Source organism: Narcine bancroftii, chromosome 3 (assembly GCF_036971445.1).
Source record: "Narcine bancroftii isolate sNarBan1 chromosome 3, sNarBan1.hap1, whole genome shotgun sequence".
In the NCBI taxonomy this organism is placed as follows: Eukaryota; Metazoa; Chordata; class Chondrichthyes; order Torpediniformes; family Narcinidae; genus Narcine; species Narcine bancroftii.
Window position 1 is genome coordinate 242,649,227 of NC_091471.1, and position 14,804 is coordinate 242,664,030.

The window sequence follows — 14,804 nt, forward strand, 5'->3', positions numbered from 1 at the left end:
CCTTTGCATGGAGATGGGTAATTGTGTGACTCCAGTAACATGGGACATCAGGATAGTATTAGTCCCCAAGATGCAGGAGCAACGTGATGCCATTCAGCCCTTCGGGGCTCAAATCGTGGCGATGTAATTTTCCTCTCAACCCAGTTTCCCTGTGACACCCTTATTTAAATAAAATGTAGACATACAGCATGGTAACAGGCCCTTTCAGCCCATGAGCCTGTGCCGCCCAAATAACCTACGAACCCCATATATTTTGAAGGGTGGGTGGAGACCCACACAGACGCTCCTTACAGATGGCACCAGATTCGAATCCTGGTGGCTGGTGCTGTAATTGCTTTGCGCCAACTGCTACTTGAACTGTGCCCACCTCTACTAATGATGGAGAGAATATGCAGGAACGGAAATTAATTGCAAAGTATTAGCCTTTATTAAGTGGACATGGACATTTTCATTGGGAGAATCTAGAACTAGGGTGTAAGAGAGTGTTCTGGATGCGGTCTCACCGAACCCTGTACATTTGAATGCACCTCCTTTAGATTAAGAGTGTACTTGAGTATTTGAATATCGACAGAAGTCTACAATTTAAAATTATTATTGTGGTTGCTTAATTCTTATATTTTTGCCAATAGGTTTTGAAGGACAGAACTGTGAAATTAACATTGATGACTGCCCCAAACACAACTGTGGGCACGGCGGGACCTGCATTGATGGAGTGAATACCTACAATTGCCAGTGCACACCTGAGTGGACAGGTATGTCAGCATTGCATGTATAGAAATCCTCTGTCCCACGTTAACTGGTGCAGATGATGAAACAACTCGACTGTTAAAAAGGGCCTCTCTTGATAAAGCGACCGTATCATTTTAGGATCTTTATTGCTCATGGGAAGGTAGATATCAATGGCAAAGCCAATGTTTACGGTCCTTGGAGGTAGTTAGAGTTAACCCTACGAAGGTTTTGAACTGCATATGGACTACATTTCCTTCCCTGCGAGACATAGCTGAACCACAGGAAGTTTTGCAACAACCTGGAATCAGGATCTTTTCAGAATCAAAATTTATTGTAATGAACATGTCACGAAATTCAACGTTTTACGGCAACATCACTGTGCAAACATTTATATAAACACCTTACAAAATAAATAAAAAGAAAAGGTCAAAGAAGGACAATGTCTGTGGTTCATTGATCATTCAGGAATCTGATAGCGGAGGGAAAGAAATTGTCCTTGTACTGCTGAGTGCTTGTCTTCAGGCTCCGGTACCTTTTTTCTGATGGTAACAGAGTGAAGAGGGCTTGGCCTGAGTGGTGGAGGTCTTTGAGGATAGAGGCTGCTTTCTTAAGACACCATCTCTTGCAGATGTCCTTGATGGAGTGAAGAATGGTGTCTGTCAGTGACAAACATGGTGAAAGGTTTCACCAAGACATTGCGGTTGTTAACCCTTGTCAACTTTTATTGATTTTAACATGATTGATTGCATAATGGTGTTGACACATTGGGTTAGTTCAACTGATTTTAAAATATTTTGCTACTGATTTTCATTTGTACTCAGCATCTGATGCTCTCTCGGGTCAGTGTCCAACAATAGTCGGCTGGCATTGATGATTCCAGTTGCCCTGATACCAACTTTCCATTGTCGTAATGTCCTGGTGAAACCTTTCACTGACTGGACCAAGATCAGGAGGGGAGAAGCCCAAGTGCGGGTGCAGAAATGAATTTTCAACGACATGTTGCAGTTCATGGTTTTGAACGTTTGAAGTAGACTTAAAGTATGACAGGAAATCACAAAAATAGATTATATCTAAAAAAAAATAGACGATCGGAAAATTTTAAGGTGGTTTTTCATAATCAGCGGCCCAAAAATTCCAACCTAAAGTGTTCAGGAGGCTAAATCTTTGTTGTCCGGAGACACCACCTATGTGGCACCATTTTATCTGGGGTATTAAATATTTTGAACTATATAGACGGTCAACTTCCAGCTGTGTTGAATTCTTTGGAAGGGTTTGGTTGAGTAGATGTGTAATGTAGAGCAGCCATTCTCAACCTTTATTTTCAGCGATGGGCCCCTTAGGACTCCGCTCAAAGTTTATGGGCTCCCTTCCCTGTGAAGCAGTCAAGTTTAGTTTGTTTCTTCTGTACCTTCCTACTGAATAAAATATTTTATGATTTCAGTCAATGCCCCCCCTCCTTAAATGTGCGGTGGCCACCCACGATGGGGGAATGTACGGCTCACATTGAGAATAGCTGAGCTAGAGGCACTTTTGTCTGTTGCAGGTGTCTGACCCTTTGTGAACCTTGTTTTGCCAGGTCAGTTCTGCACAGAAGATGTCGATGAGTGTCACCTGCAACCCAACGCTTGCCACAATGGAGGCACATGCTTCAACACTCTGGGCAGCCACACCTGCGTCTGCGTCAATGGCTGGACGGGGGATGACTGCAGTGAGAAAATTGACGACTGTGCCACGGCAGTCTGCTTCCATGGAGCCACGTGCCATGACCGGGTGGCATCATTCTTCTGCGAGTGCCCTGTTGGGAAGACAGGTAACCATCCATGCCCAGGTGTGGGTTTTGGATTGCCGGCACTTCCTCATGAATCAAATGAACATGAGGAATCCTGCTTGGTAACATTGCCAGGACTTTGGTTCCTCTACAACAAAATAATAGTGCATGTATTCAAGTTGAGAGCATTCAAATGATTGCTGAATGTGTCACAAGTTCTAGGACCCATCGAGTCTTCTCTGCCATTCTAATCATGAGCTGATCCATCCTCCCACTCAGCCCCACTCCCCAGCTCCTGACTAATCAAATATCTGTCAAGCTCTGCCTTAAATATACCCAATGATTCCCAGCCGCCCATGACAACAAGTTCCATAGACTCACGACCCTCTGACTGAAGAGGTAACTGGTCTTTACCGTCTAATTGGTAAAGATTGCAGGTTTGGGAACCTGCAGTGTACCTTGCAGATAACTTCTGCGGTATTCATCAGTGGTATACAGGCACCATATCTTTCATTGAAGATGCTGTCTATTTCCTCCGGGTATTAGAGCACAGAACATTACAGCACGGTACAGGCCCTTCAGTCCTCGATGTTGTGCCGACCTATATTCCTACCGATTAAAAAAAACTAAGGCCTTCCTCCCTTGTTACCGTCTATTTTGATTTCATCCATGCCCCTAATGTCCATTCCAGGCATCCACAACTCTGTGTAAAATACTTCCCCGGATGTGCCCCCTATCCTTTTCTCCCTTCACTTTGTACAGGTATCATTCTTTTTTAATTTTTTTTTTATTTTTCACACTATGAACCACACTGACCAAAATACACACAAACATTTCCCTCTTGAATATACACAGTGTCATTTTCTCCCCTTTTTACAGGTATTATTGAGGCAGATATTACATTTTAAATTTAATTCCAACACAGCAGTAGCTGAATTTGGCCATTGCTGCCCAATTACAACCAAATTAACTGACAAATCCCGTAGTTTTGGAGGGTGGGAGGAAACCAGAGCCCCCGGAGGAAACCCATGCAGACACGGAGAGAATGTACCCTTACAGACAGTGCTGGATTCGATCCCGGGTCATTGGCGCAGAGCAGCATCGAGCTAAGCGTGTGAGCTGTATCTGAAAGCCAAGGTTTCATGACAGAAAGCTGCAAATTGTTTTGAGAATCAATCTATGCTTCGGTCTGTTTAACCTTGCACAAAAATAAAGGGGCACTTTTGGTGAGTTTCAAAAACTTTCAGCGCATGTTAGAACTGTAAATCAATGGTTCTCAACCTTTTCCTTTCCACTCACATACCACTTTAATTAATCCCTATGCCATTGGATTGCTTAAGGTGGTGCGTGAGTGGGAAGGGAAGGTTGAGAATCGCTGCTCTAGACCCAATTGTTACTGAAATATTTTGTTTGATAAACATTTTCCTTGGCCTATTTCCTTTGGAGTTTTGAACTGTGCACAAAACGAGTCCATTAGGTATGATTAAAACTTTTGGTGAGTTTGAAAATCTTCAGTGCATGTTGGAATTGTAAATCAGTGGTTCTCAACCTTTTTCTTTCCACCCTCATACCACCTTAAGCAATAAATCAAATATTTCATGTAATGGGCATAGAACCATAAAACCATGAACATTACAGCACAGAAGCTGGCCCTTTGGCCGTCCTAGTCTGTGCTAATCTATTATTCTGCTTAGTCCCACTGACCTGTACCCAATCCGTAGCCCTCGCATGCATGTACCATATCCAAATTCTTCTTAAATGTTAAAATTGAGCCCGCATTCACCACTTCAGCTGGTAGCTCGTTCCACACTCCCACCACCCTCTGGGTGAAGAAATTTTCCCTCTAAATGTTTCTCCTTTCGCTCTTAACCCATGTCCTTTGGTTTTCACCCACCCTCATGGAAAAAGCCAACCGACATTTATTCTGTCTGTCCCCTCATCATTTTAAATACCTCACTCAAATCTCCCCTCATTCTTCTACGCTCCAGGAAATAAAGTCCTAACCTGCACCAATAATTCATTTTCTGGACAGTCCCTTGGTAATACCCGTTGGAAGAGCCCAGAATGGTACCAGTGTGTGTTCGAGAGCACTCCAGAGTTTCCAACGAGGAAAATGTATGTGCATAGTTCCAGAGGGGGATAAAAACACATTTCAAGCAGCACATAGCAAGGACAATAAAGGCAGGCAGGAAGGGCACAGCCCCACAGACATGAGGGAGGGAGATCACAAGAGAAAGCAGGAGATGGAGGCATGCATTTAAAAAGCTGGAATCAGAATGCTGTAAATTTAAAGTTTAATATCTGCCTCGGTAATTCCCACAGGAAACCAACAGTATCTTCAACGATAGTATGCTGTCTCTATCCCACAGATGAATACTGCAGATCTTATCTCATCTCAGGATCCCAAACCTTCAACCTTATTCAGCTAAAAGGATAAGAGAAGGAAGGGGGGGGGGGGGTGGAGATCTGGATAAAAGGAGACAAGGGATGGGGAAGGGAGGAAGAATGGGGAGAGGACTAGCAGAAACCAGAGAAGGCATGTCAATGCCATCCGGTTGAGTGAGAATTGGAGGTTAGGTAGCCCACTGCCTGATTCATGCTTGAAGTGGTGCTCTCTGGAACCAAGGCTGTAGAAAAAATGTGGAGGAGGCTGAAACTGGACAGCACAGTGGCACAGCTCGTGAAGCTGCTGTCTCTTCGATTGGCATGAGAGGAATGTTTGATGGCTCTTGGACTGTACACCTTGGAGTTCAGAAGAATGAAGGGGGACCTCACAGAAGCATTTTGAAAGGCCTGGACAAAGTAGACATGGCCGAGATGTTGCCCATGGTAGTGAGAGTCTGGACTTCCCAATAGCTCTCAAATTTTTTACATTTAGTGGACGTGTGTTTAAGCACCAAAGATGCACAGAAGTCGCGGAAATGAATGAATAAATATTTATTTGTTTTTTTTGTACTTTGTGTTTTACTTTGTGGAATTTAAAAAAAATTTACACATACAGCACGGGTAACAGGCTATTCGGCCCATGAGTCCATGCTGCCCAATTCACATGTAATATACACTTAATCTATAACAACTGGTACATTTCAAATGGTGGGAGGAAACCAGAGCCCCCCGGGGAAAACCAATGCAGATACAGGGAGAACATACAAATTCTTTACAGATTTGATCCCCAGTGCCAATTGCTGGCGCTGTAAAGGCATTATGCTAACCGCTACACCAACCGTGCTGCCCTAGTTGATAAATTATCAAGATTTACTGGTTCATATATTCTTTATTTTCCTTAAATTTAAATTTTAAAAATACTGCCTGAGAATCCAGAAAATTAGGTCCAACCAAATCCCCGAGCAGTCTGGAACGAAAGACTGTAGCAGACTTCAGCAGGAAACGCTGCACCTGGCGATTGGAGTCAGGTGACTCAGACAATTGGATTTGAAAGCTCAGATTAGCATGAAATTGATTGGGCAATAGAAATCAAGTGATCCAGGAGACGTTTTTTTTATGAACTTGTGACACAGGATGGTATTAACTAACTTCAACTCAGCAGTCTGGAGACAGAACTATCGACTGGAGTTCCACACTGTACATGCAGCAGTGAGTAGGAAATTCACAACTTTTTTTTTAACAAGACTTTTACTGTAAAATTAGAAATTGCTGGCCCCACTCAGAAGAAATGTTTCATGTTGGGAACCCCTCATCAGAACTTTTGGAAGTCACTAGATCAGAGGATCTTTCCTAGACCCAACCCATTAATGGCATCGTGAAGAAAGCTTGTCAACACCTCTACTTCCTCAGGAGTTTGTAGAAGTTTGAAAGGACATCAGAAACTCTGGGGAAATTCTACAGAGGTGCTGACCGGCTGCATCACAGTCTGGTACAGGAACACCAATACCCATGAGCATAAAGCTCTCCAAAAGGTAGTGCTCATGGCCCAGGACATCACAGGCAAAACCCTCCCCACCATCGAGAACATCTATGGGGAACGCTGCTGTCGGAGAGCAGCAGCAATCATCAAGGATCCCCACGACCCAGCACACGCTCTGTTCTCACGGCTGCCATCAGGAAAGAAGTATCGGGGCCACAAGACTCGCACCAGCAGGTTCAGGAACAGCTGCTCCCCCTCCAGCATCAGACTCCTCAACGACAAACTCAATCAGGGGCTCATTTAAGGACTCGTACACTTTATTGATTTTTTCTCTCTCTCTGTATTGCACAGTCAGCTTGCTTAAATGTCTTTATTTTTTTACATGTACATTTTTTGCATCAGCAGTAAGTGGTACAGGTAATTCTGTCTTGCCTGCAGGAAAGGGAATCTCAGGGATATATGAGATGTCATGCATGTACTCTAACAATAAAATAAAAATCTGAATTTGGATGTCAACATATGGTACCAGTAATGCTTTACAAGGTGGCTGGCTCTTTCTTCCTCGGCACCTTTAACTGCTTCGCTCATTGACCTACAGGCTTGCTGTGCCACCTTGAAGATGCTTGTGTCAGCAATCCATGTCACGAAGGAGCCATCTGTGACACCAACCCAGTGAATGGAGAAGCGATCTGCACGTGTCCCTTGGGATTCTCTGGACCTGCTTGCAATCAGGATGTGGACGAGTGTTCAATAGGTATGGCTGAGTATTCTGTCCACTGGAGCTGAGCTCCTGATGTCGATGAGAAAGACGCATCCTATTAGAGCAGTGGTAATCAACCATTTTTTTTTTCATTCACATACCACCTTAAGTCATCCCTTACTAACCACAGAGCTAGTAATGCTGGGGGAACTCAGCTGGTCTTACAGTGTCCACAGGAGGTAAAGATATATAAATAATATTTTGAACCTGAGCCCTTCAAGGTACCTTGATGAAGGATTCAGGATGCCCTTAGGTACTCTGTGGTTTGTAAGGGATTACTTACTATAGGTGGTATGTGAGTGGAAAAAACCCACTGGATTAAGAAGAAATTGGTGCAAGGGTAGGTCACTTGGTCCCTGGAACATGCTCCACAGTGGACCACCGTGGCCTCAGCTCCACTGTGCAGCACGTTCTCCATCATCCTGTACCATCCATAGATCTTAACCATGAATACATTCAGCAAACACCTTCTCCAGTCTCACTGTGAAACCAAAGCCTTTCAGCTGCTATTTATACCACCTCTCCCACCTTGTGCTTCACACAATTCCTCTCTCACTGCAGCAAGAAGTGGACATACCAACGATAGCCAAGCCATTGTGTTATGAAGATCATCCTAAATTCAAAGTTCGATACACTGCTTATGAATCCCATAGGCTTTTAGTTGCTTTCCCTGTTCTATCACCTTCAAGATGTTGTACACAGAGACACTGACTCAATGCAAACTGAGCTGATGTCTTTCATTCAAATATACACCCAATTATAGCTGCATCTCCATCTTCCGCAGGGACCGTCTCCTCTGTGACTCCCTCGTCCACTCCTCCCTTCCCACTAATCACCCCCCTTGGAAGTCCTGTTACTGCAAAAGGTGCTACACTTGCACCCACATCTCCTCCCCCAACACCATTAGGGGCCCTTTAAAGTGACTCTTCACTTGTGAATCTGCAGTGCACCGTCTTCTCCATCTGGTGCTCCCATCGTGGCCTCCTCTACATCAGGGAGAGACTGGACGCATACCTGGAGAACGCTTCGTTGAGCACCTTTCCTTTACTTGTTGCAAAAGCGTGGATCTCCCAGTGGCCACCCATTTCAATTCTCACCCCATTCCCATAGAGATATGTCTGTTCATGCACTGCCAAACTGAGAAACAATGCTTTATACTCCACTTGGGTACCCTTCATCTAGATGGCATTAGTATTGACAGCTCCGATTTCCGTTATCCCACCACCCCCCCTCCCCACATAACTGTCTCTCCCCTTCCCTTATCCCTATATCTCCTTTCCAGTAGCTTTATCTTTGATTGGTGAACATATGGCAAGGCACCAATTTTAAACTATTTATTTACCTATATATTTTCTGCTTTTTTTTTGAGCCAGTTGCTGGACAACAGGGGTTTTACTGTATCTCGTTACCTCCTATGGAACGCTGCAAGACTTGCTGAGTTCCTCCAGCATTTTTGTGTTGGTACCGCACTGAACATCTTTAGCTGGGTAATCAGACTCTGTGTCCATGGCTTTTCTCCACATTAAACTTCATCCATTTGTTTTCTAAAGGGGCCAATCCCTGCGAGCACTTTGGGAAGTGCGTGAATACGGAAGGCTCCTTCCAGTGTCAGTGTGGGAAGGGGTTCACCGGCCCGCGGTGTGAGACGGACATCAATGAATGCTTATCCATGCCCTGCCAGAATGATGCCACATGTCTGGATCGCATTGGAGAATTCACATGCATCTGTATGCCAGGTAAAGAACTCCACCTTCATTCCCCTCTTGTGAATTAAATTTTAAATTTTAGACAGCACAGTAACAGACTAACGAGTCCGTACCTCTTATTTGCACTCAATTGACCTACAAGCCCTGATACATTTTGAAGGGTGGGCGGAAACCAGAGCCCTAGAGGAAACCCAGACACAGGGAGAATGTACAAACTCCCTACAGACAGTGGCAGATTCAGACCCCGGTCGCTGGCGCTGGAACAGCATTGCATTAACTGTGCCATCCACCATGTTCTAAGCAGCAGAAGTGTTCCAGTAAACAAAAGTGGGTATTTACCTGATTTACTCATCTCAAGTATAGGGATACCAAAATGCAGAAATTGGGATGCTGTGTGGGAAAGGAAAGGTTTGATGGGTTCAAAGAGCAGTGAGTCTGGAAACAGGTTGACCACTGAAAGGATCGTTATAAATGTAAGGGAATTGCAACAGGAATATGGTACACTAGTACTCTCAATCACACAACACAGTAACATTGGATAATAACACTACCAGTACTAACAGATATGTACAGACTTATAACAACCAAGTTCTACAATACGCTACCCGCCGTTCCTTGTCTAACATGGGCAGAGCTCCACTGCTATCTACAACAGTAATGTACAACAGCCCTGATCCCTATGTAGTGTACACCTTACCAACGTCTCCTCCAGTGTTGTCCACAACTACATGGAGTGGAGCAGTGTTTGTCTCAGGACCGAAGAGCAAAAGAGAGGGAGCAACTCAAATTGGTGGACTTAATGGTACAGTAAGCTGGAGAATCCGACCCAGGTAATCACTAGGTGATTAAAGGGGCCAATGGGCAGGTGTGCACTAATGGGTGGGCAGAGTCCAAGCTTAATTGGCTGGTGATGCAACCTCTGACCAGATTCCAGGCAGGGAGGTCACCATCCACAATCCACACTTCCACTGGGTTCCAGATGGAGAGGTCACATGACCCTCCACAACCAACACTGTAGGTGGAGATCTAGGAGATGCCTCACAGGACTTTTTAGACTGGTTATGCAGAGGAACATCAGCAAGACACAGACAGTTTCTGTGTCGCTGCCCACTTCCAGAAAGCCTTCTCTTCCCCCCCCCCCCCCCCCCCCCACCACCATATCTTCATTCAATTCCTGGTCAGTGTGTTTGGGCAGGTTGAGCTGGGTGGAAGGAAGTCATCACAACTGGCCCTTGGGAGGGAGAGAGCAGAATCAACTTGGGTGGTCCAAGGGTAAGTCAGGGACACCATGGGTGGCACTGAATACTGATTGGCTCTCTGGAGACAGCAGTCACGGTTTCAGCTATCTTAAGGAGGTGGGGAAACGATAGACAAAAAAATTCTAGACAAACTCAGCAGGTCCCACAGCGTGTCCATAGGAGGCAGATATGTACAACCAACGTTTCGGGCCTGAGCCCTTTGTCAAAAAGCACGAGCTTTAGACTGAGCAGAACAATGAACTAAATAGCTCAAAGTATCGTTAAAACAGGAACCCCATAGGCATCATTATAGAGTCATACAGCACAGAAACAGGCCCTTTGACCCAACATGTCCATGCTACCACTTGCATTTACATGCATTTGTTCCACTTCCCTCTAAACCTTTCCCATCCACCCTGCTGTAAAAAGTTCAATGTATTGTCATCTAATTGCACAAGTACAACCTGATGGAACAGCGTTCTCTGGTCCTCAGTGCAAAATATGCAGACACAAGGCCAGACATAGCACACATACAGAACAAACAAAACATATGCAGGACAGGTATTCATATATACAAATAAATATTATTTCATGAATATTGGGTGGTCAGTGCGAGCATTTCCTTTGGTTCTTCAACATTTTCACTGCCTGTGGGAGAAGCTGTTCCTCAGCCTGATGACGTTGGCTCTGATACTCCTGTACCTCTTTCCCAACGGGAACAGCTAAAAGATGCTGTGTGTGGAGTGGACGGGTTCCTCAATAATTTTGTGCACCCTCTTCAAGCAGCAATCTCGGTAGACCCTGTCAATGGAGGAGACTCTAGGATCTTCTCTGCCGCTCTTATGGACCTGTGGATTGGCCTCCGATCCATTTCTCCGCAGCAACCATAGCACACTGTGATACAGCCATCCGAGGTGCTTTCGATAGCAGAAGGTTGGAATGATGGTGGCCGGTAGCCTTGCCCACCTCACTCTTCTCAGGAAGTGCAGTCACTGTAGTGCATGGCCTTGACTCTCATTTCGTTTCTTATCCCACTCAGGTCTTCTGGATACAGACCTTTGCAATCACCTTGAAAACATGCCTCCTGACCACTCCCGTCAAGCCCTGCCCTAAAATCTGACATCCTACGTGATCTCCACTCTTAGGCCAAGATTTCTTTTAAAAAATGAGCAAAGGTGGCGTGAGGGAGAGAACTCTCAGTGTTGAAATACATTTCTCCTTACCATGTGATGCTCTGAGGAGCCATTATATTCAAACTACAACCTTCAATGGGGATTTACATTCAAGAAAAGACCACATGGACAGCCAGACAATAAAACGCACACACACAAACGGTAACAGTTTGACTCTGTTGTTCGGAATGAGGATCTGCCGTTGTAGTCTTGCTTTAAAGATGTGGGACAGAAAGGGGAAAAAAAAACACCTCAAGATTCGTTTCAGACCTTGAGCCAAAGGGGAGGTGGGAACGAGACATTGGGTGTGTGATCTGCATGTTAATATGCCACAGAGTACAGGAGGATTGGCCTGCACCCTTTCACTGAGGAAATCCTCTTTGTTTGCCTGTACACCACATATTGGGAAGCTGAATATTCCCTCCATCATTAATTTCAACCATCGAGAGTTTGGTGGAGTTTAAATTTAAATTTTTCCCTGGGGAAAGCTTTTAATAAAAAAAATTGCTTTGCCCTTTCATGCTTTGTATTTAACAGTAAATAGTTGCAGGAGAGAAGTGTGTATCAGTTGGTAATGCCTGCCCTGCACGTCAGGTTTCAAAACCTTATCTCCTGATCCCTTTAGAGGCAGTTCACTACTGGCTACTTGCAGCTTGGGCATTAGATTCGTGCAGGCGCGGGAAGCACCAGTGTTTAGCTGAGCACAGGAATGGGAGGGTGACCAGCAATTTTAATTTAAATTTAACGTATTTTATTTTGAAGCTATGAACTTCATGTAATCAGGCTCATCCTCTCTCTCCTCACCCTCATCCTGGCTCTTCTCTCTATCCTTCACATCGAGTAATCATTCCAAAATCTATATTTATTGTAAATTACATATTTCTATATTAAGTGCTGTGTGTTGACCATGGTGCAAAGAAATGCTGTTTCGTCTGGTTGTATATATACAACCAATTTTCCCCGCAACCGTGTCTGCCTGTCCCGCATCGGACTTGTCAGCCACAAACGAGCCTGCAGCTGACATGGGCATTACCCCTCCATAAATCTTCGTCTTCGTCCGTGAAGCCAAGCCAAAGAAAGAAAGAAAAAGATATATACAGTCAGACATTAATAAACTTGAACAGCACGCGCAACACACACACACACACACACACACACACACACACACACACACACACACACACACACACACACACACACACACACACACACAGAGTCTAATTTGAGAAACCAGCATCAGATCATTTTCTCCAACTATTGGCTCAGAATTGCACAGGTATAGAATTGACAGGCCGAGCTGACAGCACTGTAGGATTGTGGCCTTCTCCCTGTTTACAGAGACAATAATGAAAGGAATTTTATCATGGTCAAAGTCGACAGCAAGAGTAGGCAGGTGTATTTTTTTAATATGCTGCATGATGGATAAGCTAAGGCACTTCCTCAGTGCTCCTCCATTTCATGCACTAAATCAGTGGTTCTCAATTTTTCTTTCCACTCACATGCCATCTTAAGTAATCCCTTACTAACTACAGGGTACCTATGACATATACAGGTACACCCCACTTTATGAAACTAGAATGTTCCTATGAAACCTTTCGTAAGCTGAAATGGCGTAAAGTGAAGACCCATTCACTACTATTGAAGGCCATTTTCGTAAAAGTGAAAACCCATTCAAATTTCTTTTTTTGGTTTCATTCAAGGTTTCTTCATAAAAGTGAGTTTTTGTAAAGCAAGTATTTGTAAAATGGGTATACCTGTACCAGATTTGGTCGATTGATTCCCTGCCAAACATCAAGATAAACAAGAAAGTCTGCAGATGCTGTGATTTACACCTGAATGCAATGGGGGCCAATATACTGGCAGTTAGGTTTAAAAATGCTGTCAGATTTGATTTAAACTAATTTGGCAGGGGAAGGGAACAGCACTGATAGGGAAGCAGATAGGAGAGTGAATATAGGGGTGGTTCCGTTAGACGGTGAAACGATAAGGAAAAAGGGAACTAAAAAGAATAAGAGAGTAGGGGCAAGTGCATCGAGAACAAAGGTGGAGGGAGAAAGGAGATATGGTATCAAAGTATTGTGTATGAATGCACGGAGTGTAAGGAATAAAATGGATGAGCTTGAGGCACAAATGGCAATGGGAGGTTATGATATTGTCGGAGTAACGGAGACATGGCTGAGGGAAGGGCAGGATTGGGAAATAAATGTTCCCGGGTACACGTCCTATAGAAAAGACAGAAAGTTAGGAAGAGGAGGTGGGGTAGCTCTGTTGGTAAGAAATGAAATTCAGGTGTTTGAAAGGAAAGACATTGAAACAGGTGGGGTAGAGTCTGTTTGGATAGAATTAAGAAATTGTAAAGGCATGAAGACCATAATGGGGGTCATTTACAGGCCTCCGAAAAGTAGCTTAGATATCAGTAGAAGTATAAATCAGGAATTAAGAGTGGCATGTCAAAGTGGTAGCAATACAGTAGTTATGGGGGACTTTAACATGAAGGTGGACTGGGATAATCAGACGGGGGCAGGAGCACAAGAGACTGAGTTTATTGAATGTCTACGAGATACTTTCTTGGAGCAGCTAGTGGAGGAACCTACCAGGGGGAAGTCGATTCTGGACTTGGTGCTGTGCAATGACGCAGAGTTAATAAGTGACCTCGATGTAGGGGAGCCATTAGGGAACAGTGACCATGGTATGGTTATTTTTGAGCTGCAATTAGAAAGGGAAAAAGAAAGGAAGTCGGAAGCATCTGTACTGCAGTTAAATAAAGGGGATTATACAGCTATGAGGGAGGAGCTAGCCAAAATAAAATGGAAAGATACACTAGCTGGGAGGACAACTGGGGAAAAATGGCAGGTATTTTTGGTCATTTTTCACAGGTTTCAGGACAAATTTATTCCAAAGTGGAGGAAAGGCTCTAGGAGATGCAAATGGCAGCCGTGGCTAACTAATGAAGTCAAGTGTAATATCAAATCCAAAAGGAGTAAGTATAGGATAGCGAAGCGGAGTGGGAAGTTAGAGGATTGGGAAACCTTCAAAGAGCATCAGAGGGTAGCTAAGAAAGTCATAAGAAAGGGGAAAATTAAGTACGAGAGGAAATTAGCAAATAATATAATGGAGGATAGCAAAAGCTTTTTTAAATATGTGAAGAGGAAGAAATTGGTTCGGTCTAAAATTGGTCCATTAAGAATGGAAAAGGGTGAAATTATTACCGGAAACAAGGAGATGGCTGAGGAATTTAACAAATACTTTGCAACTGTCTTCACCAAGGAGGATATAGGTTATGGTCAGTTAGGGGGTAGTGGTCATGCGGTATCAAGAGACTTGGGGAACTTTCCTGGGGAAGTAGGGGATCCAGAAACAGGAGGTTGTGAGTAAATTGTTGGGACTGAGGGCTGATAAATCCCCAGGGCCTGATGGGCTGCATCCCAGGGTGCTTAAAGAAGTTGCTATGGAAATTGTGGAGGCACTGGTCGACATTTTCCAAAGTTCCATAGATTCGGGGGAGGTCCCTGAGGATTGGAGAGTGGCTGATGTGGTGCCGATTTTTAAGAAGGGAGGGAGGGAGA

The 14,804-nt window shown here is 44.3% G+C and overlaps 1 protein-coding gene across 2 annotated transcripts in view; it reads left to right on the forward strand.

Annotated features, from left to right (window-relative positions):
- Positions 1–14,804, forward strand: part of notch3 (notch receptor 3) — a 298,038-nt gene that overhangs the window by 200,674 nt on the left and 82,560 nt on the right. For both annotated transcript variants that reach the window (XM_069927329.1, XM_069927328.1), the window contains exons 5-8: positions 630–752; positions 2,306–2,539; positions 6,961–7,116; positions 8,673–8,858. In XM_069927329.1, the coding sequence (XP_069783430.1) occupies positions 630–752; positions 2,306–2,539; positions 6,961–7,116; positions 8,673–8,858 (699 nt within the window). The remainder of the gene's footprint in view (positions 1–629; positions 753–2,305; positions 2,540–6,960; positions 7,117–8,672; positions 8,859–14,804) is intronic.